General features: G+C 40.3%; 1 protein-coding gene across 1 annotated transcript in view; it reads left to right on the forward strand.

The window, feature by feature from the left end:
- CEP135 (centrosomal protein 135) overlaps positions 1-21,638 on the forward strand; it is a 61,272-nt gene that overhangs the window by 17,760 nt on the left and 21,874 nt on the right. The window contains exons 8-16 of the mRNA XM_063458032.1: positions 3,930-4,145; positions 4,583-4,648; positions 10,212-10,362; positions 13,085-13,308; positions 15,680-15,835; positions 16,316-16,462; positions 17,917-17,994; positions 19,942-20,093; positions 20,183-20,298. Of these exons, the coding sequence (XP_063314102.1) occupies positions 3,930-4,145; positions 4,583-4,648; positions 10,212-10,362; positions 13,085-13,308; positions 15,680-15,835; positions 16,316-16,462; positions 17,917-17,994; positions 19,942-20,093; positions 20,183-20,298 (1,306 nt within the window). The remainder of the gene's footprint in view (positions 1-3,929; positions 4,146-4,582; positions 4,649-10,211; positions 10,363-13,084; positions 13,309-15,679; positions 15,836-16,315; positions 16,463-17,916; positions 17,995-19,941; positions 20,094-20,182; positions 20,299-21,638) is intronic.

The following is a 21,638-nucleotide window of genomic DNA, read 5'->3' on the forward strand; positions in this document are numbered from 1 at the left end:
TACGCCTTAAAAATGTTCCTAGCTTGTTTTATCTTTTTTAAAAAAAACTATTAACTAACTGTTTCACGCTTTAGACACCCTTTTAATGCTTGTTTAACTGTCTGGAAACTATGCTGACTCTACGAAATATAGTGCTGTTAGCTGGTGCCACTCAAATGCTTGATATGTAACACTAGCCTGTATTTCCTACAGTGGCTACACAAGCCTGTTTAAAATTCGCAGACACACGCTTGTACTTTATCTAAACTTAAAACTACTCAGCATCACTCTAACGTTTACACAAAAATATGCCGGCAATCTTTCTGTTCATGTTAAAAAAAAAAAAAAAAAAAGTGCTGTACCATCTTGCCACTCATTGCAATGCTATGAATATGCCTGCAGTTGCTGTCTTGGCCCTGCACGCTTGTCTGTAACTTATATGCACATGCAAAAATAAAGAATTTAAAAAAAAAAAAAAAAAAAATTACATATTAGGCCTAGCACCATGTCAGGTTGACCTCCCTGCGTCTCACAGTAACATCAAAGACCGACTAGAAGCGATATCTGACCGATTCTTGGCGTCACTGGAGGAAAGGATGAAGCTGAATGCGATGGACACTGTACCCCAGGCTGAAAAATCGCAACACCATGAGGTGAGCCTCCCCAAGCCTAGGGCCAAACAGGGGGCGACCCCAAGGCACCGGCCATGCCGGCGGAAGAGCTCAACACTTAGAGCGCTAAGCACCAACCAGGATTGAAAGAACTTGGCCTCCAGCAGTCACCAAGTTCGTGGCAGGGAAGTACTGGTCCCATCGCATGCCGGGGTCAGGAGTGTCGCCTCACACAGACTATGCAAGGTCACCCACCCTCGTGAACTGTACCCACATGGAAGTTCTGAACCCAGCCGGGGTATTGGATGACTGCCTTCCTTGCGGATCGGATCAGCCAGCGAATTATCAAAGCATGCCTTGCCAAAACACTAATGATGCAGAATTCGATATGACAGTGTTCGTTTTGTTTTATGAACTATGATTTCCTGTAGCGCAGCACGAACCGAGTTAAGGCAACAGTGGCTATCCATACCTAGCATGTCTATAACTACTCATTGCTTACCATGTCTTATATGCTTGACATAGTTTAATTCAAGCCAAGTAAATAGATGTGTCTAGCTAGCAAGGTTATATTATCATGCCTCTATCTACAAACCTGTTCTTTAACATTGTTTACTATTGCACACTTAAGACACACTAAATGTATAATGTTTCAAGATCGACAAAACAAACGTGAACCAGAACATTAGACGTATTTTTTTTTTTAAAATTTTTTATTTTTGCAGTGCATGAAAATGATACAGGCATGTCTGAGGTGCCCCGAAAGCAGTCCTCAGGCTATTCCCCCGCTTTACATGCGGGACATATGTATATCAGGCACAATTTTTTAATAGAAACATGCTTAGTTATTCATACTTTAATATCTAGAAGTATTTCTATGTCGCTTGCTAAAGGACCTAGACTGTGGACAGTACAGGTCGCGCATATGTATAGTAGAGGCTATACAGATAGATCAGTACTCCTAGGCTTCACGTGGCCTACAGGCTAGGACATGAGCACTTAGTGCAATACACAAATCACCGTTTAGCAGTAGATGCCTAGTTTTGTAAAGCATGGGCACAGTTATATATTATATTGCTTGGAAGTTATCGTTACATAATCGGCTGACTAGGCATGTAATCCGATCGTCATTCTGTCTTATGTGTTTTACTATGAGTTTAATAGATATAGTAACATTAATCTTAAGGTCTATTCATGCTGATGCAATATAATTAACAGTGTGATTCTTAAATTATAAAGTTAAACATCTAGCGCTCTAAGCTGAACTAATGGAAGGCTAAGATAGACAAGCGTAAGTAAGGTATGCAATGGTTGGCAAAAAGCAGTCGTCAGCATATGAAATCAAGCTGGTATGCAGCGGTCACCGTCACCATCACTTGCATCTGGACCCGTGGGTTAGCGTATGCGGGTCATAGGAGAGTTTGTGGTGAGTCGCCATTTATCCTATTCCTTCTGTGGGAATGTGGCTGAGGTTCCCTGGCTGGTCCTGAGGAGGTGCTGTAGATCTGGCGGGGGTGGGGGTGTCCCTCCTGCCCCAGGCTGATATGTAGGCCTGCGCCTTCTGGCCTGAGACTCGGTGGCATACGTTGCCCGAGTGTCTCCCCCTCGTGGGGGTGGCGGGAGGTCTGTAGGTAGATTGCCGCTTGTGTTTCCGCCCATGTGGCCGACGCTGTCGGGTCGGGGCCCTCTTGGCCTTCAGCCCGGGTGGGCTGGGGTGGGTGAGTGTCGGCTTTTGGTCCGGTGCTGCGCCCGAGGGAGCCCCCCTCTTGCCCGGCTGCCCATAGCTCCTCTCTCTTGGGTCCATGGGATCCGTTCGCTTTGCTTTGGCGCGCTGTGCACGTTGCTGGAGCTTCTCCCAGAAGTTGTTAAATAGTGCATCCAGACGCTGCATGAGGTCTGTGCTGCAGTCGGAGCTCTGGTTAGGTGCTTGAAGCTGAGTCCGTTGTTGCCTTGAATACTCCGCCGCCATTTTCGATGGGTCACGTGTCGCCGGCCCTGGTGCCCATATGCTGTGCAGAAGCTCGGTCTGGGCTCGCGGCGTGGACCGGGATATCCCCCACCGGTCCTGGGGGGGGGGGCAGGATGATTGAAAGTCGTGGTGGTCGTGGAGCAGGTAGGAGGAAAGGAAAGCGGCCGTCTCCCCTCTGCCAGCCATTCTGCAGGCCCCGATCATCGCAGCTTGGGGTCTCGGGTGGGTAGGTCGACGATTTGGGTGTCCAGAGTTGCACCCCGAGAGTCCCCGTTCAATTAGGCCCCTTTAGAGTGGGTCTGTGCCAGGTTTACGGGGTATATTCCCCAAAATCAGGCAGATATTGCAGGAGCTGGGTTTTGGCACGTCCACTCTGCTTGGCAGCTAGGCTCCGCCCCACATTAGACGTATTTTGTTGGCATGTTTTATTCATTTTATTTTTTTAAATATCTCTATCAACATGCCTAGGACTTTGCATAGCTGAGTATATCTATCTCAATAGTTAATCTAGACATGTTCTGCTTAGCCTGTATTCTACTCTACATTGAAAATTGTGTAGTATACTCAAATGCTTTATACCTATTATGCTTTGTCCAATTCACTGTCTTGCCAATGCTTTTGGGGAATTTTCGGATTGTCTGTTAAACATATGCACACAAAAAAACTCTTAACACTAAACTTAAACATATGTTTTTTTTTTAATGTTCGAGTAATCATTAGTAGATGTTGGATTGTAGGGACCCCACATTTAAAACAAAACCAATATTCTTTTCACCTTATATTTAGTGCTATACAGTTTCCATCAGGCAACTGCTCCTTTTGATGATCTGTTGGCAACCCATTGCTCCTTAAAGAGAAGCATTGTGGACTTAATTGGCATCTTGGCACTTGCCTCAGCCAGTTGGATTTTTTTCATATAGAAGCATTCACAGCATTCAGTGGCATCATGCTGTGGTGATGACACCAAACTTCAGGGATTTTAAAGTTATTTAAAGTCTTTTCTAAGAAGGGTCTCTAGTGGTTGTCACTTTGACAACTACTAGAGGAGTGGTTATGACAAAATGTAATAATTGCTAGACAGAGACTAGGACTTGGCAATAAAAACCACTTCATTGAGATTAATTGTAGTGCCCTCCAGATGTTGCCTGAACTCCAACTCCCATGATTCTATGAATGAAATAGGCTGAAAATCATAGGAGTTGTAGTTCAACATCTGGAGGGCCGGAGTTGGGGGTAGCCTGGCGTAGAGTTTCCCTTTAAGATTCTGTATATTTTTTGTGTGTCTTGTGACTATTGTTATTTATTATTGTTTTCCTTGAGTGTCTTTAAATAAAACTGTTGTCTGTCATGGTTTTCTCACTATCCTTTAGATTGAATGCCTCCAGCAAGCAAACAGAGATCTTGAGAAACGCATTGAGAACCTCTTGGAAACACGGCAGAATGTGACCTGCGAGGTGGTAAATCTTAGCACCAAGAATGATGAACTATGTAAAGGGCTCACAGAAATAGATCAATTAGCTCAACAGCTGGAGCGAGACAAGGAGATTGTTCTAGAAACAGCAGATGCTGAAATTCAAGAGGCAAAGGTAGGAGTCTATATCTGACCAAGAAAATAATCTGACATATCATGAAATGTGAAAGTGCACTCCGTGATAAATACATCAAATATTTTAAATATATTATAGATCTAGTTTTGCATTCATAGTTTATATGCTTGTTTAGGGACCTCCTGTTCAACCATGAAATGGTCCTGGTTCTTAAATGACTTTTGGTGATAAAATGGACACATGCAGCATTTAATGTACTGCTATTGTGTTTCTTTATTTTTCAGAAATCGTGCATCTAGAATTGGGGGGGGGGGGGGGATCTGTATATATTCTTTTTTTTATTTGTTGTTTTTTAAACACACTTTTCATCTTTTACATTTATAGTGCTCTCTTCATAGTCACAACATGAAACACAGACATTTCATCAGCCTGAAATAAAGCTGTTCTATAAAATGCAATATTTTCCCATCTTTCAGGTTGAAATAAAAACTCTACAAGTTGAGGTCCAAAAACTTGAACATGTGATATCAAATTTGAAGTGTGTAAGTAAACCTGTTCTAGTATACAAATGTTTTTGGAAAAATGTTATTTGATTCAACACTATACACTGGTCAGCCACAACATTAATACCACTGACAGGCAACATAAATAACATTGATTACATCGTTACAATGACACCTGGCAACAGGTGGGATATATTAGGCAGCAAGTGAACAGTCAGTTTCTGAATTTCATGTGTTGGAAGCAGGAATAATGGACAAGCGAAAAGATCTGAATGACTTTCACAAGGGCCAAATAGTGATGACTAGACGACTGGGTCAGAGCATCTCCAAATCTGCAAGTCTTGTGTGGGGATCTGGTAGGCAGTGGCTAGTACCTACTAAAAGTTATGCAAAGGAGATCAAATAGTGAACCAGGGTCATGGGCATCCTAGGCTTATTCATTGCACTTTGTGAACAAAGTCTAGCTGATTCTATCACACAGAAGAGCCACTATAGCTCAAATTGCTGAAAAATGTAATGTTGGCCATGATCGAAAGGTGTCAGAACACACAGTCCGTTGCAATTTGCTTCCTTTGGGGGAAATAAATCTGGGCAATGTTCTGCTGGGAAATCCTTCAGAAGGATAATGCATTATGCCAGAGTGCAAAAATTGTTCAGGAATGGTTTAAGGAAAACTACAAAGATTTCAAGGTGCTGCCTTGGCTTCCAAATTCCCCAGATCTCAATCCGATTGAGCATCCATGGGATGTGCTGGAACAACATATCCGATCCATCAAGGCCCCACCTCTTAACTTTCTGAATTTAAAGGATCTTCTGCTAATGCCTTGGTGCCAGATACCACAGGACACGTTTTGAGCTTTGTTGGCCGTATGAGGGGGACCTAAAAGAAACTAGGCAGGTGGTTATAATATTATGGCTGGTCACTGTAAAACATCTAGTTCTTCAAAGTTAAAAGGCTGTGTTGTTCGTTTTAGGATGCAGCAACCGCATTTATCCGCTCCACCTTGCAGTTTTTATAGACTGGCAATCCTACTTTCGTACCAAGTGAAATTATGTACTCCATACTTCTCTTTAGTGCGGTAATATTGGGTTGTTGTTTGGGGTGGATTGTGCACCCTTACTAAATGTGATAAAAGGACAGTTTCTTTTCTCAATTTTTTTTCCTAATAAAGAGACATATTTACATGCTAATGTGCAAGCACATACGATCTTTATTTGGGCCGGGTTTCTGCTACTATGGGGAGGTCTGGCAGTGACTTGGCTTTGCAATTCAAATGCTTGAAAATCTGGAGACTAATTGGCAGAAAACCAAAATCTATAATGCAGTCGGCTCCCAATACCTGTGTAAAAATAACTTGTTATCTGAACAAGGTGCCACTGCCATAAATGAAGTGGACAGGACTAGACCTTCCCACCTTTACCCGTGTTCATGAGTGGCGTTGATAATAATATTGAATGTTAGTTTCCAAGGCCACTTGAAGCAAAGGGGCTCCTTTAATGGCATCCTTTTCAACCAACTGCAATAGATGATGTCTATATCTACCCGGCAGCAATACCATGTGATGGAGGATGTTAAAGGAACACTACAGGCACTATAACTACTACAGCACACTGATGCTCCCCCAGTGTATGTATTTATAACTTTGGAAATAGTTTGACTTCTTACCTATGGTCGGCCAGGTACCACTCCCTGCCTCTCCTCTTCCGGTGATGAGCGCTTCTGTTAACTCTCCTGCGCTACGCTATTATGCGGAGAGCTTCTGTCTCTAGAAGAGGCATGAAGCAGCTCTTGTCAGAACTCTGGTACAAAGGGCAGCGGGTGTGCAGGACACTCCTGGCACCATAATCACTTCGGTTCACTGTAGTTGTTGTGGTCCTTGAAATGTTCCTTTAAAAGGACATTCACTGCCCAAATACAAACTAAATAGCTATTTAGTAGATATTTCCACACTGAAAACATTCATAAATTTAATTATGCTTTTTTTTTTCATTTTGGTTATATCTAAAACAGCTTGGTAAAGCTGTATATCTCTTGTTTTGCAAGCCCCTCCCCTTCTACCGCAGCCCAGACTTTCTGTGGCTGTCCAATCACTGACTTCCAGTGTAGCTCAGTGTGAAGTTTTTTCAAGGCTGATGCTATGGACAATAGCCTGCCTCTTGAGGTTAGCTAAACTGAGCTAATTTACCAGGAAGTAACAGGAACACTGTCCAATTGGCAGCCAGCGGGTGTAACATGGTAAATTTACGAAATTGCCCATTTCTAATGAAATCTGCACTTTTTGTAAAATGGGGAAAAAAAGAACACACTTTTCAAACATGAAGCACTTAAGCAAGTTAAAGTGGTTTTGGTGTCTGGAGTGTTTGTTTAATACGTAACAGTGCACCCTTGACCACTGTCACATAAACTGTGGTTTGATAAACATAAGGGGCATGGGGTTGCCCTTTCCCTGGTCTGTGCATTTTCTTTGGGGTTTATCCTATTCCCTCAGATCTTTGTCTCCTCTTGCTCTGCCTCCCACAAAAAGTTTCAATCTCTCCCTCTCATCTGGCACATTTCCTCTACCCTTCAAACATGCAACCGTTACCCCGATTCAGAAAAGAAAAGAAAAAAAACCCAACCTTGACCTTAATTCCCTTAATCCAACTACCACCCAATCTCATTACTGCCATTTGCCTTCAAGATCCTTGAAAGAGTATGCGAGATTAACAGACTTCCGCTCTGCTTGACCCACTTCAATCTGGATTCCGCGCTCGTCACTCTGTTGAAACAGCTGTGACCAAAGTATCCAATGATCTTATCTCCAATGATCTTATCACTGCAAAATCCCATGGCATCTACTCTATCCTAATTCTCCTCTACCTTTCTGCTGCTTTTGACACTGTTGATCAACAGCTTCTTCTCATCCTCCGTAATCTCAGTCTACGAGATACCGCTCTCCCTACCTCTCCCAACATTCTTACAGTGTTTCTTTCTCTGACTCTGCTTCTTCTCCCCAATCCCTCTCTGTTGATGTTCCCCAAGGGTCTGTCCTTGGTCCCCTATTGTTCTCAATCTACTCTGCCTCCCATGGTGAACTCATCTACTACTTCGGCTTTCAGTATCATTTCTATGCAGATGACACGCAAATGTATCTGTCCTCCCCTGATTTCTCACCACCCCTTTTGACTCGTGTCTCTGATTGTCTCTGCTATTTCCAACTGGATGGCTGCTCATTTCCTTAAATTTAACCTGTACAAAACAGAACTTATGATCTTCCCTCCTTTAAGTGTTGATTATCTGTTTCCCTCCGAGTCAATGGCGCTACTATCCGCTCTGGCTCACTGCCTATGTGTTCTATTTGACTCCGACCTCTCCTTCACCCCTCATGTCCAATCAATTGCTAAATCCTGCCGCTTCCATCTCAAAAACAGCGCGCATCCGACCCTATTTAACGCCTGATAAGGTGCTTGTCCATGCCGCTGTTCTCTTTTGCCTTGATTACTGTAATCCGCTTCTCAGTGGTCTTACGTGTTCCCAACTTGCCCCATTACAGTCTATAATGTTTGCGGCAGCGAGGCTTACCTTCCTGCCCTCCCACAACTCCCCCTCTGTCAGTCCCTACATTAGCTTCCCGTAAGATATAGGACTCCATTTAAGATCCTGATACTTGCTAACAAATCTGTAATCTTACATAAAGCTGCTCCGACCTATTTATCCTCACTAATACACAAATATGTCCCATCTAGGCCCTTACGCTCTGCTGGAGACCTACATCTAACCTCTGTTCGTACTCCTATCTCTGATGCTTGCCTTAAAGACTTCTCTAGGGCTGCACCATTCATATGGAACGCCCTTCCTCTCTCTCTTAGACTTTCACCCAGTCTCCAATCCTTCAAAAAATATTTGAAAACTTACTTCTTTAGGAAAGCATATCAATTAACCTGTAATCAGCTTTCTCTCCCTGCAAACTGATTCCTCTCCTGCAACTGTCATGAAAACAACACCTAGCCCTCAGTGAACACTATCCTAGCAACATGTTTTTCTACCATACCCTTACCTTTTGTATCCCTATTCCCCACTCCCTCTAGCATGTAAGCTCATTGAGCTGGGCCCTCAATCTCTCTGTTCCTGTGTGTCCAACTTGTCTGGTTACAAATACAGGTGTCTGTTAGTCCACCCATTGTACAGTGCTGCTGAACTTGTTTGCGCTTTATAAATATTAATAATAGTTCACTAAACATCAAATTTTATTGAACTGAAAATGTAGGCAACATCTGCTGGTTTCTTCTGACGATACATTACTGTCATAACTGCTTTTCTTTATTCAATCCCCTCAATAAAGAAAGATTAACAAAAAAAAATCTGCTGAATTCTCTACAGTTTGTTGCTTAGCTTAACCCAAATGATTTGAAATCAATTAGAAAATATGCCAAACTTTGCTGAAGTGCCTTGTATTATGATTGGCTAAAAAGCCAGCCTATTACCGTATATAATCGAGTATAAGCCGACCCGAATATAAGCCGAGGCCCCTAATTTTACCCCAAAAAACTGGGAAAACTTATTGACTCGAGTATAAGACTAGGGTGGGAAATGCAGCAGCTACTGGTAAATTTCTAAATAAAATTAGATCCTAAAAAAATTATATTAATTGAATATTTATTTACAGTGTGTGTATATAATGAGTGCAGTGTTTGTGTATGTGTTGCAGAGCCTTGGTGGGGGGGTGGGCATTTTTATTATTATTTTTCTAATTATTATTTTAATTAAAAAAAATGTGTTATATTATTTTGTATTTTATTATTTTTTTTATTTTATTATTTATATACTTTTTTTTTCCGTCCCCCCCTCCCTGCTTGATTCATGGCAGGGAGGGGGGCTCTCACTCCCTGGTGGTCCAGTGGCATTGGCAGTTCAGTGGAGGGGGCTGGCAGGAAGCTGTTTCTTACCTCTTCTGCAGCTCCTGTCAGCTCCCTCCTCCTCCGCGCTGGTCCGGTCAGCTCCCAGTGTAAGTCTCGCAGCCGCACTATGACCCCGCGGCTCTCGCGAGACTTACACTGGGAGCTGACAGGGGAGATGACCGCACTGGCGCGGAGCTGACAGGAGCTGCAGGAGAGGGTAAGTAAACGCTTCCTGACAGCCCCCCTCCTACACAGCCCCTTGTCTGTATTATGGCAATGTAAATTGTCTTAATACAGACAGTGACTAGAGTATAAGTCGAGTTGGGGTTTTTCAGCACAAAAAATGTGCCGAAAAACTTGACTTATACTCTAGTATATACGGTAATACACAGGGAGGAGATTTCAGATGTCACTGTGTTTCCTCTATTTTTCCATTACAGGTCATGGGGGCTTAGGTATTTTTTTTTCTGTGTTTGTGGGTTCTAATTTGTTTTGTAAAATGTTGGTATGTTTTGGGCTTTGTTTTTATTTATCGATTTTCTTTCTTTGGTTTCTTGTTACATTAATGCAACATTTTTACAAATCTTTTTAACGTACTGTGTGTGTGTGTGTGTGTGTGTGTGTGTGTGTGTATATTTAAAACATAAATTAATGTGTAAATGTAATGGAATATTACAAAAAATATCTTGACTTAAAATATATATATCGTTTTAACTGGTTTTAGGACTTAAATACATGTGAATTTGAGAAGAATAAGCTTACTGACGAACTGGAAAAAAGAAAAGATGAATACCGTAGGTTAGAGTCCCTTGTGAACCACATAGAGCATGAAAAGAGGAGACTTTCAAATAAAGTGGAGAAGCAGATGATGACCGGTATGTCTCCTAAATCATTGTGATGTAGATATAAATATTTTTTTTTATACTGTCAGAGATTCGGTAATTTTTTGTGTGCCCTAAACTCTGATACGTGATGACAGGAGGAGTTGAGTCATTTAACCAGGAACCTATTGGTTGGTGAACTGTGCATTTTGAAGGTCGTTAATGTTTCATACATTGTTAATGGAATGTTAAAGGGTCATCAGGTTCTTTTGTGGAAAAATCTTCCAAGGATTTAACCCCTTAACGACGTTGGGAAATGTCATTCCGTGCTACAAGGCATTGATTTTAATATTTAATGTCACATACTAGCATTCTGGTATGAGGACAATTACATTTCTGCTCACACCAGGGAGACCCCGGTTTTAATGAATGGCTGTTGTTCCCCTCTGTCAGGTGGGTTGAGATTTAGTGGCACCAGTCTGGTCAATGAGCTGTATCCATTGTTCTAAGTGGGTGATGCATACAGCTCTTTAAATCTTTGGAAACCTCACAGCTGAGCAGATCACACTCAGCCACATGGATTCTCTAACTTACAGATGCTCAAGGGAGATCCCGAGGGCATGGCCTGCCTATATGCCTCCCTGCAGATTGTGATTAGTGCTGAGCTTTTCCAGTGTGATCAGCAGGGAAAATATGCTGGATGTTCAGTACTACAGGGACATCTCCCTGTCATGCTGAAAATAGCCAGTAGATGGGGGGGGGGGGGGGGGGGGTGTGTAACAGATCACTTCCTACTTTTTTTTTTAGCTAGGAGATCCATTTGCTGATATTAGTACTGCTATTTAGGGTAAGGTTAGGCTTAATGCTGTTTAGGAAAAGTATACGGTTTATAGTTAGTTTAAGCTTGGGGGTAGGGTTGGTATAGCGATGGGGAGGATGGTATAGGGTTAGTGTTGACTGCCTACCAAAAATTGATTTAGATCTTAGACATTAGGCTTTTAACAATCATGACTTATACATAACTCTAGTTATGTATTAACAAAAGAAAACATTTGAAAAAAAAGTATTTTTGACATTTTATTAATACTTAAAGCACATTTGTCACGTTTCAGTATTTCATAAAAATATTACTTCTTATGAAATAATGATTATGACTGCATTTGAATTTCACTAAAATTCCAGCACAATCCACAGATACCATTAGACAAACTTGGGACTACTTTGTGTTATGGTAAAGCCTTAGGTTGAAAAACAGAGGAGCTCCTTTGTCCAATCCCAGTAGCCATCACAAATAATGGCTGTCGTAATCCGAATTTGTCTATGGAAGATCCTCTGGGGATTCTCAACTTCAGTCGAGTACAGCACTGACATAATTCCTGGCAATTGAAGTACAAGAAGCCAAAGAGAACCTGCATCGTAAAGATGGCAGGAGTCGCGAGGGTCATCCTGAGTTAAGTAAAACTCACCTCCCTAGCGTCCCGTGGCCACCTGACCCACACCAGATCTGTCCGTTTCAGGGTGTTGCAAAATATTTTTAAAAAGTCATTTTGTTCTTTGAAAAACAAAATATAATATATTCACTTAAAGATAAACCCTCTAATTACAGCACTAATTCTAGATTTTGTTTTGGTTCCGAATTGCCTCCATCCTAAAGGGGTTGCCATGTTATTTCATCTTATTGAATTGGTTATAGTGCCTGGAGTCCCATGGAACTCCCTCCAATCAGTGTTAAACAATTATTGAGCAGTTTAACACTGAATGAGAGTCTGTGGATTCCTACAGCCGTGCTTCTATTTGAGATATGGCTAAAGACATTTTTACACACACCTCCTTGTAGACATACCGATTTATATCTGCAATGGCACTGTTATAGGTTGAAAGAGGTCAGCTGACATTCTCTTCTCAGTCAATCACAGCCACTCATTGCTGCTAAGGCGAATGCTTCCTCATTTGCCCAAGCAACACACAGGGGATGCGTTGTTGGGGACTCTTGTTGAGCATTAAAACAGATTAATGCTGAATGGACTATAACCACTTTAACGAGCTTAAACCTTTATGGTGCCTACAGTGTCCATTTAAGGGCTGTTTCACCATTAAAGGACCACTATAGGGTCAGGAACACAAACATGTATTCCTGACCCCATAGTGTTAAAACCACTATCTAGCCCCCTTGCCTCCCTAAATGTAGTAAAATCATATTTTAATTCAAGTCTGCAGCTGCTGGCTCTGCCTCTGACCTGCCTGTTGACATCATCAGAAGTGGTTGTCTGAGCCAATCACAATGTTTCCCCATAGAATGCACAATGCTTCCCCTGGCCAATCAGCATGCTCTCATAGAGATTAATTGAATCAATGCATGTCTATGAGGAAAGTTCAGTGTCTGCATGCAAAAAGTGGAGACACTGAATGGCAGTGCTGCTCACTGTGCAGCACTGCCTCAGGAAGCACCTCTAGTAGCCATCAATGGAGTTATCACTAGGCTGTAATGTAAACACTGCATTTTCTCTGAAAAGACAGTGTTTACAGCAAAAAAAAAAAAAATACCATAGGGAATGATTCTGCTCACCAGAACAAATACAATAAGCTGCAGTTTTTCTGGTGACTATAGTGTCCCTTTAACAAGTCAGTGTAGTTTTAGAATAGTGTTTGAGGCTTTGGTAAGAGTCAGTTCTTTTCATAAAACTAAATTGAACTGAAGGTTAACCTTTGAAAACCAGGCATAACATGTCAAAGCTTAATTTATTTACACCTGTATTTATTTATCCAATTTTTTCAGAACGGGAACTGGTTTTAGAAGTGGAGCGAATGCGGACACAGTATGGCATTTTGCGTACTGATCGCTCACCTTCTCGACTAGACTCCTTTGTAAAGACCTTGGAGGATGAAAGGGATTACTATAAAACTGAAATGGAGAAACTGGAGCGCGTGGTTAATCTGAAATCCAGTGTTCTTGGACATTCAAGGTTGGAAAGCAGCAGGTCTCCATCTTCACCAGACAAGGTAATACCACTTGATCACACAGTATCTACAGGTTGGCTGTAAAATGTTGTCAATGATGTAAAATTCCCTTTTAATTTATTTACTTATACTTGCTGCCACAACATGGTATGATATGGTATGTAGGAAACTAATCCTATTGAGGCAGAATTTGCTTGTGAAGCTCACACATTCTTCATCTTGTTACTAATCACAAAAACAATACCTCCACTCCTAAATAAACTTAAACAGACTGTTGAGGTAAAAAAAAAAAAAAAACCTTGAACAAGGCAATTAGGATACAATCTAAAACTTGAATTTATTAGTTATTCACCAATATATTCCCATATAAGTCCCAAGAATCCTAGCTCTTTTGCAACGTCTACAGCTAGGGTGATCCATCATTTTTGCAACGTCTCAGCTAGGCTGATCCATCACATGTTCATTCGCACCCGCTACATTGGAAGAGGTTTCTGCTCTGCTCCAGTCCTCCTGCCCCACCACCTGCTCCCTAGATCCAATTCCCTCGCATCTCATCCGTACTCTGTATTCTTCTCTTTCTCCACCTCTCACTAAAATTCTCAATCTCTCTCTCTCTCCTCTGGTATATTTCCATCGCCCTTCAAACATGCAACTGTAACCCCAATTCTAAAGAAGCCCAATCTTGACCCTAACTCCCCATCCAACTATCGTCCTATCTCGCTACTGCCTTTTGCATCCAAGATCCTTGAAAGAATTGTGTATGCGAGATTGACAGACTTCCTCGAATCAAACTCTCTGCTAGACCCACTTCAGTCTGGTTTCCGCGCAAAGCACTCTGTGGAAACGGCACTGACCAAAGTATCCAATGATCTACTCGCTGCAAAATCTCATGGTCACTACTCTATCCTAATTCTCCTTGACCTGTCTGCGGCTTTTGACACTGTTGATCATCAACAGCTTCTTCTCATCCTTAGCAATATCGGTCTACAAGATATTGCTCTCTCCTGGTGCTCCTCCTACCTCTCCCAGCGCTCTTTCAGTGTTTATTTCTCTGGCTTTGCTTCTTCTCCCCAACTCCTCTCTGTTGGTATCCCTCAAGGTTCAGTCCTTGGTCCCCTACTTTTCTTCATCTATACTGCCTCTCTTGGTAAACTCATTAGCTCCTTTGGCTTCCAATATCATTTCTATGCAGATAACACGCAAATCTACCTGTCCTCTCCTGATCTCTCCCCGTCCCTCTTGACTATTGTCTCTGACTGCCTCTCTGCTGTTTCTAACTGGATGGCTGCCCACTTCCTTAAACTAAACTTGACCAAAACTGAAATTCTGCTCTGTCCTCCCTCAAGTGTTGTTACTCCTGTGTCTGTCTCCCTCCAAGTCAATGGTGCTACCATCAGCTCCACCACGCAGACTCGCTGCCTATGTGTTCTCTTTGACTCCGACCTCTCCTTCAAGCCTCATGTTCACTCTATCACCAAATCCTGTCATTTACATCTCAAAAACATTGCGCGCATCCGCCCCTACTTAACGCCAGATGTGACTAAGGTGTTGGTCCATTCCACTGTACTTTCTCGCCTTGACTACTGTAATCCGCTTCTCAGTGGTCTTAAGTGCTCCCAACTTGCGCCGTTACAGTCCATAATGAATGCGGCGGCGAGGCTCATCTTCCTGTCTGCCCGCACCTCCCATTCCTCACCCTTCTGTCAGTCCCTACAATGGCTTCCTATAAAATATAGAGCTCAATTTAAAATTCTGGTTCTTGCTTTCAAATGTCTAGATAATGCTGCTCCCACCTATCTATCCTCCCTTATACACAAGTATGTCCCGTCTAGGCCCTTTCGATCTGCTGAAGACTTACGTCTATCTTCTGTCTGTACTCCCACCTCTGATGCTCGCCTTCAAGACTTCTCGAGGGCTGCACCGTTCCTGTGGAACTCACTTCCCTCCTCCGTTAGATGCTCACTCAGTCTCCACTCCTTCAAAAAATCTTTAAAAACCCACTTCTTCATAAAAGCGTATCAATTAAACTGTTAATAGCTCCCAACTGATTCCTCTTCTGCAACTGACACTAGTCTAATACTATCCTTACCTTTTGTGTCATTTTACCCCACTCCCTCCAGCATGTAAGCTCATTGAGCAGGGCCCTCAATCCCTCTGTTCCTGTGTGTCCAACTTGTCTGGTTACAACTACATGTCTGTTTGTCCACCCATTGTAAAGCGCTGCGGAATTTGACGACGCTCTATAAATAACATAATAATAATAATAATAATAATAATCACAGCCCAATTGTATCATGTATATCTTTTATGTATGTATATTTAATTAATTATAAGAATTTCCATGTGCTTTTAACATGGACAATTTAATTTTTTTTATTTTTTTTTATTTTTTTATTATCTCCATTAATGTTAGGGTGCTGGATTTAATTCAGAACTAAGGCGGATAACTAGAGAGCGAGACGATCTACAGAACATGCTTGATCGGTTTGAGAAACATATGGCGGAAATTCAGCTTAACGTCAAGTCGCTGACAGCAGAAAGAGATAAGCTCCGTCTGCTTTATGACCAGGTATGGTCTATATGTTTGTACATGGGCTACATGTAGGACAATTAATATCTTGTATATGTGTGATATCACTTACGTTTTAAAGGAAAATTATTTTACATCTTTTTTAATCATGTCATGAATTATAACTCTACCAGAAAATGCAGTTACATGTTATTGTTGCATACCATACTTCAAATAATTACAGGATCTATGACATCCGCCAAGGTACTCACTTTGTAGAGATTAAATTATCTGTTAAATATGGACTCTGTCCTAAACTGCAATTTTATAATGTCCAGTAATATTACATAAAGGAAAACTATCGTCATTTTGTTATATAAAATAAAAAAACAAACACATTACATATAACCAAGACCATTAGATTATGGTCTTAAGTCAGATATGTGGTGCTTTGACGAAAGAGGACTTAAAGGTAGACTCCTCCAGGAATCATGTGTGATTCAGAAAAAGGAACTGAAATCAAGTATTTTTATTTCTTAGTCTCAGAAGGAGTCGATTGTGCTAAAAGATGCACCACATAAAGAATATCAAGATGAGCTGCTTCATGTTGAAGAAGAAAAAAATCTTGTTGTTTCAGACTTGCGGAGAGTCACAGCAGAAAACGAATGTTTAAAGGACGAGCTTACGGTAATATCAGTTGGAATTTCTTTGGATTTTGTGCTGTTGAAATACATCGCTACTGATGACTCCTAAAGTTCAATGGAAATTAGTTACTCATTTATATCATTTTTTAAATTTCAACACTGAATGAGGGGTCCCACGGTACACGCAGCCCAGCACTTGGTGCATCAACCTGAGCAGCGATGGTTGACATGGATAGGCTGAGAGCATCAGATGATCACACTTAACCTTTCACTGCCACCCGTCACTGGTAGTTGTATAGTTAATGCAGAGTTGCAAAATGATTTAGCCCTTAACCATTGGATGGTGCCAAGGGAACTCCAAGCACCATAACAGTTTTATTTAGAGGAAGTGGTTATGGTATGTAGTATCTTTTTTAACTTACATTTTAATTGTATTTTTGCTTAGATGCAGTAATCTATAATAAAATATTTTATGTAAAATTGATCCCTAGTCCTACATGTATGTGCAAGCCTGGAAAAAGATTTGGACAAAAATAGTGCAATATGTAACATAATAATAATAATTTTTTTTAGATATCTATATACTCCAATCTATTCTTATCCAGTTTTTCTTTTACCCCCTTTTTTCCCCCCCATGTTTAAGGACTATTTTTTCCACTTGATTGTTTCATAGGCTTTTATTTTATGTGGTATATTTGCTATTAAAATCTTCATGCTTATAAATATACTTATAATTTTATGTGTTTTACAATTTAAAGATGACTTCTGTTTTCTGTATTTTACTTCCTTTTTGCCATATGGAGTTTATGGGACCATATATTGCTGCACTTTAAAACAGTCCTATATGAACTACATCTACCATGAATCTTTGTGCTATGCGTCACTTCCGGTTCACGCATACAGCAGCAATACTATAAGAAGAACTATACAGCACAAGGTTCATAGCGATATATTAGCCGTGATACGTCACTTCCGGGTGTGACGCGCGTGGCTGAAAAGTTTGCACACTATATTTCTACCTCAAATAGTTTAAATAACTGTTACATATTGCTCTATTTTTTGTCCATTTCTGTTTCCTTCAAGGTTACAAAAAACATCCTACCTCAGCATATGTAGATTGAACCAACTGATGTAATTATATTTTTTTATGTTCTATATTTCTGCTATATCTTATTGCATTTGGGGCACGGTCTATCACCTTGCTTGTTGTTATCTGTTTTGTCAGTGAGATTTTGGGAATTCTCACAGATTTACTGTTGCCCACCTACCTACCTTGTCTGTAGTGAGCACTTACTCCTATCTATATCTGGAAAAAGACTTGACTGCCAGAAAGAAAAATATACTAGAATAAGAGAGGGGAAAACCTTAGTCCCCTAGTAATATGTTTGTGGGAAAATAAAGAGTAGTCACACATTAGATTTTCTTACTCTGCCCAAGCTATAGAAACCTTAAATACATTTCTATATAATTCTATAATTATACTGTCTCCTATTGCAGGTTCAGCAAGAATCGTATACTTCTGAAAAATCAAAATTTTTCCAAAGAATTGTTGAACTTGAAAGCAACATTCGAGATGTAAGTGATCATTTTACACGTGTGAGAGAAACATGCTTTAATCTAGTTAACCGACCATAATTCATCCCAACTTCTGGATTACTACAGCACGCTAAGCAACTTGGCATGTAGTAAATGCATGGAAATAGCAATTCAGCTGCTCGTTTTATTTTGGATAATTTTTGAGTATCAAAACTATTAGATATAAGATAAATATAAAGAACATAACAGACAAACAACCATGTACACCAAAAACTGAATTGAACAATGTACGCATCACTAAAAGAAAATGGAATCCTGCAGCAATCCTATATTCCTCCGATAAAAATAGAAAAAAAGGGAATTAAATCGAAAGAGGGAAAAGAAGATGCCTCCAGTCAGTAATAATTATATAGGCCTATGCTCTAGTAAGCTAGACCAGTTGTTTACAGAAAAAAAAAAAAAACAGGTGCCACAGGTCATTCGTTTTGAAAAAGACAAACAATTGTAGTTGTATGCCGCAGTAATGTATTGTTTAAGATTTATACCCTTGAAGCATAAATCTTCAGACTTAAATTATCCCAATAATACCGAACTATGACCCACCATCTGCTAATCTTACTACTGATGCACATATTGGCTATTTCTATTACTTCCCAAAAAGTGTATTGAAAAGCATTTTGAAAAAAGGTTAAACATCTCCCCTGTACTGAGTTGCTATTATCTCCCCTATCCACTGTCCTGGCACTGTTCGCTTTTAATCATTTTAATGTTTTAACTTGCCTCCAAAAGCATAAGTCATATTGTATTAATATTCTGAAAATGTTCATAGAACAGCAATTATATTGGGCAGTAATCTGTTTTTTTCACTGTAAAGCATGACTATATTCCAAATTCAGACATGTCAAGCTTTATAAATATATACAATTCTTAATCATTCCTTGTCCTGAATACTGCATATATACATAAAGTCAAAATAATAATTGGAGACCTTTTAGACTAGGGTGGACAGGAATTAAATCAACAGTCACTTCAGAACTAAAACTTGAATGATGTATAACTACTTAAAAGCACCATGGGACTTGTAGGTCTGCAAAACATGGGTATCTACCATATATGTTATTGTATTTTTGCTATGCGTTATCTATAATGCATTAAAAATGGAAACCACTACCAGCATGGAGTGCCCCTCCAGGGCTGGTACGGTAGTATTTTGTCGAAAATATACTTGCCGTTAAGAAATTAAAGAGAGATGCTCATGAGGAATTGTCTATAATGATTTCTCAGAATAAATGCCTCAGCCTAACAACCCAGAAAATGTACAATTATTCTGCTGTAAAAGTTGCTTCAGTCTGTAACACTATGATAATATCCAATGCCCATGTCCTGCTTCATGGGAATGGGTGAAGCGGAGCATCCTTTTGAAGAAAACAAAAGTTCCCCAAAAAAATGTTAAGCCCTTTCCTAGCTCAAAACCAATGTTATGGGACGATGATTAACTGGAACAGTATGGCTGGCTTACAGTAAATTCCCTGAATTAAAGCCATATATTAATTTTTTGCTATAGCAATGGTCCAATTCTTCTGTTCTATAAATTAAATCTACAAATTGCTTCTATTCTTATCACTGCCAGAAATGCAGATGTGTCTTCATTGCTATTAGAAAGATAGTGCTGTTCCAGTAATTTATTTTGGATTGTTACCTGGGGCCTGATAATTAGGAAGTGTCTGTCACAGCTATTGGTATTAGAGTTGTAGGATTTATTTTTTTCCTACACAAAAGTAAGGTCACATTCTGAATGTATTTTTTTTAAAATGTTGACATTAAAGTCTATAGGTATTTATGAAGATAAATCGTTTGAAAACAAATTGTAATCATGGGAAAAGCTAATCTAAAATAATTAAATCAAGACCTTTGTTTGTTCCTTATTGGGCTGATTCTGGACTATTTCTCATCTAAATGTTTGCTTTTTCCTATTTTTCCTTTTAGCTTGAATCTGAACGGTATGAATTAAAATCTACAGTGTCAGACCTAAAAGAACAAATTGCTTTACTAGAGAAAGGTGCAAGGTTGCAGTCTGATAATTTGGCTCAGACACTGGATGACTCATCTCAATATAAAGCAGAATTGAGCTCACTGAGGTTTGTATATATAACTTTGAGAGATAGATCTATAGTAGTTTTATGCAAGTTATTTTATCGGAAGGTGAATGATGTGTTTTATGGTCTAGATTTCTGAATGCACAGTTGCAAACATCGCTGGAAGATCTGCAACATCGCCTCACAGTTAAATCCAATGAAGTACAGTTATCCCGTGAACAAGTTGTAACTTTAGAAGAAAGAATAGGTAAGTCTATTTTAATATGGATTTTTATTTCTTCCACAGTGTGAAGAAGGTATGGTTACTCGTTTTTGTTTGTTTGTTTTTAAAAGTAGTTCACAAACTTATTTGGGCTGTGGAACATTTAATAAGAAATTCCACAGTTAGAATGGCACTCATGAGCAAGTTCAGTGTGCAGATACTATGGAGAAATCTCCAATGAATAATACACAACACAAATGTACACGTTATTAAGAGTTACAGTTCCAAAGTAAATTTGTTTTCATTTTTAATTTTAACTTAAAGGGACACTATAGTCACCCAGACCACTTCAGCTCAATGAAGTGGTCTGGGTGTCAGGTCCCTCTAGGGTTAACCCTGCCTGATGTAAACATAGCAGTTTCTGAGAAACTGCTATGTTTACATCTGTGGTTAAGCCAGCCTCTAGTGGCTGTCTTCCGGACAGCCACTAGAGGCGCATCGGCAATGATTGAGGCATATTATGCCTCAATCACGCAGAGCATCCGTAGGAAAGCATTGAAAAAAATGCGCATGCACATTCGGCGCCGGTGACGTCAGACAAGGATGCTGACGTCAGTGGGGTAGGAGAGGTAAGGGAGCCCGGCGGGGGAAAAGGGGTGAGTAGGGGGTTTTAACCCCTTCAGCGCTGCGGGTGGGGGCACCCTCAGGGTACTATAGTGTCCCTTTAATCAGCACATTATAAATGATGCATGAGCTTGAATCATCCTTAGTAGAGAGATCCATGCTTCTAACCAAACTGACTTATTCTTTTTTTTATTAATTCCAGCTCTTATGGGAGCCCCAATTTCAATCCTAAACTTTATTAAAAAGCACTTTTAAGGACTCGGTTCGACCTATTACAGCCCTTAATTCAAGGTGTTTGCAGCACATTTTGAGGTGGCCTGATGCAAACGGTGTTGCATCCCACACCGGTGGATAACCACAGTTCTTAAATAACGTTGTTAAGAGCTCCTTAACAAAACCTTCACTGTAGTTTGTGTACTAAACTTTCCATCTCAGAAAAGCCTACCACTGAAAGACAAAGTTTAGGAAAGGGAAATGACCATCCAATTTATTTTTCTACTATACTCTATTCTCCCTCTGCAAAGTTTTTTTTTTTGTTCTAAAGATCTGTTGTGTTTCCTAGCTGAACCCAATAAAACATTGAAAGTAATTTTCCTTTTAGCCATTTAATCAGAGGTCTTCGAGTTTTGTCCTGCAATTTGCCCTTCTCACCATGAGGTTGTGCTGGAAGATCCTATTATAAGTGGTCATCTTTCAGGAAATCATCATTTACTCTAGTTTTTCTACTTGGATGTGATGCAGGTTTTTAAGGGCAGTGGGCA

This window comes from Pelobates fuscus, chromosome 6 (assembly GCF_036172605.1).
Source record: "Pelobates fuscus isolate aPelFus1 chromosome 6, aPelFus1.pri, whole genome shotgun sequence".
Taxonomy (NCBI): domain Eukaryota; kingdom Metazoa; phylum Chordata; class Amphibia; order Anura; family Pelobatidae; genus Pelobates; species Pelobates fuscus.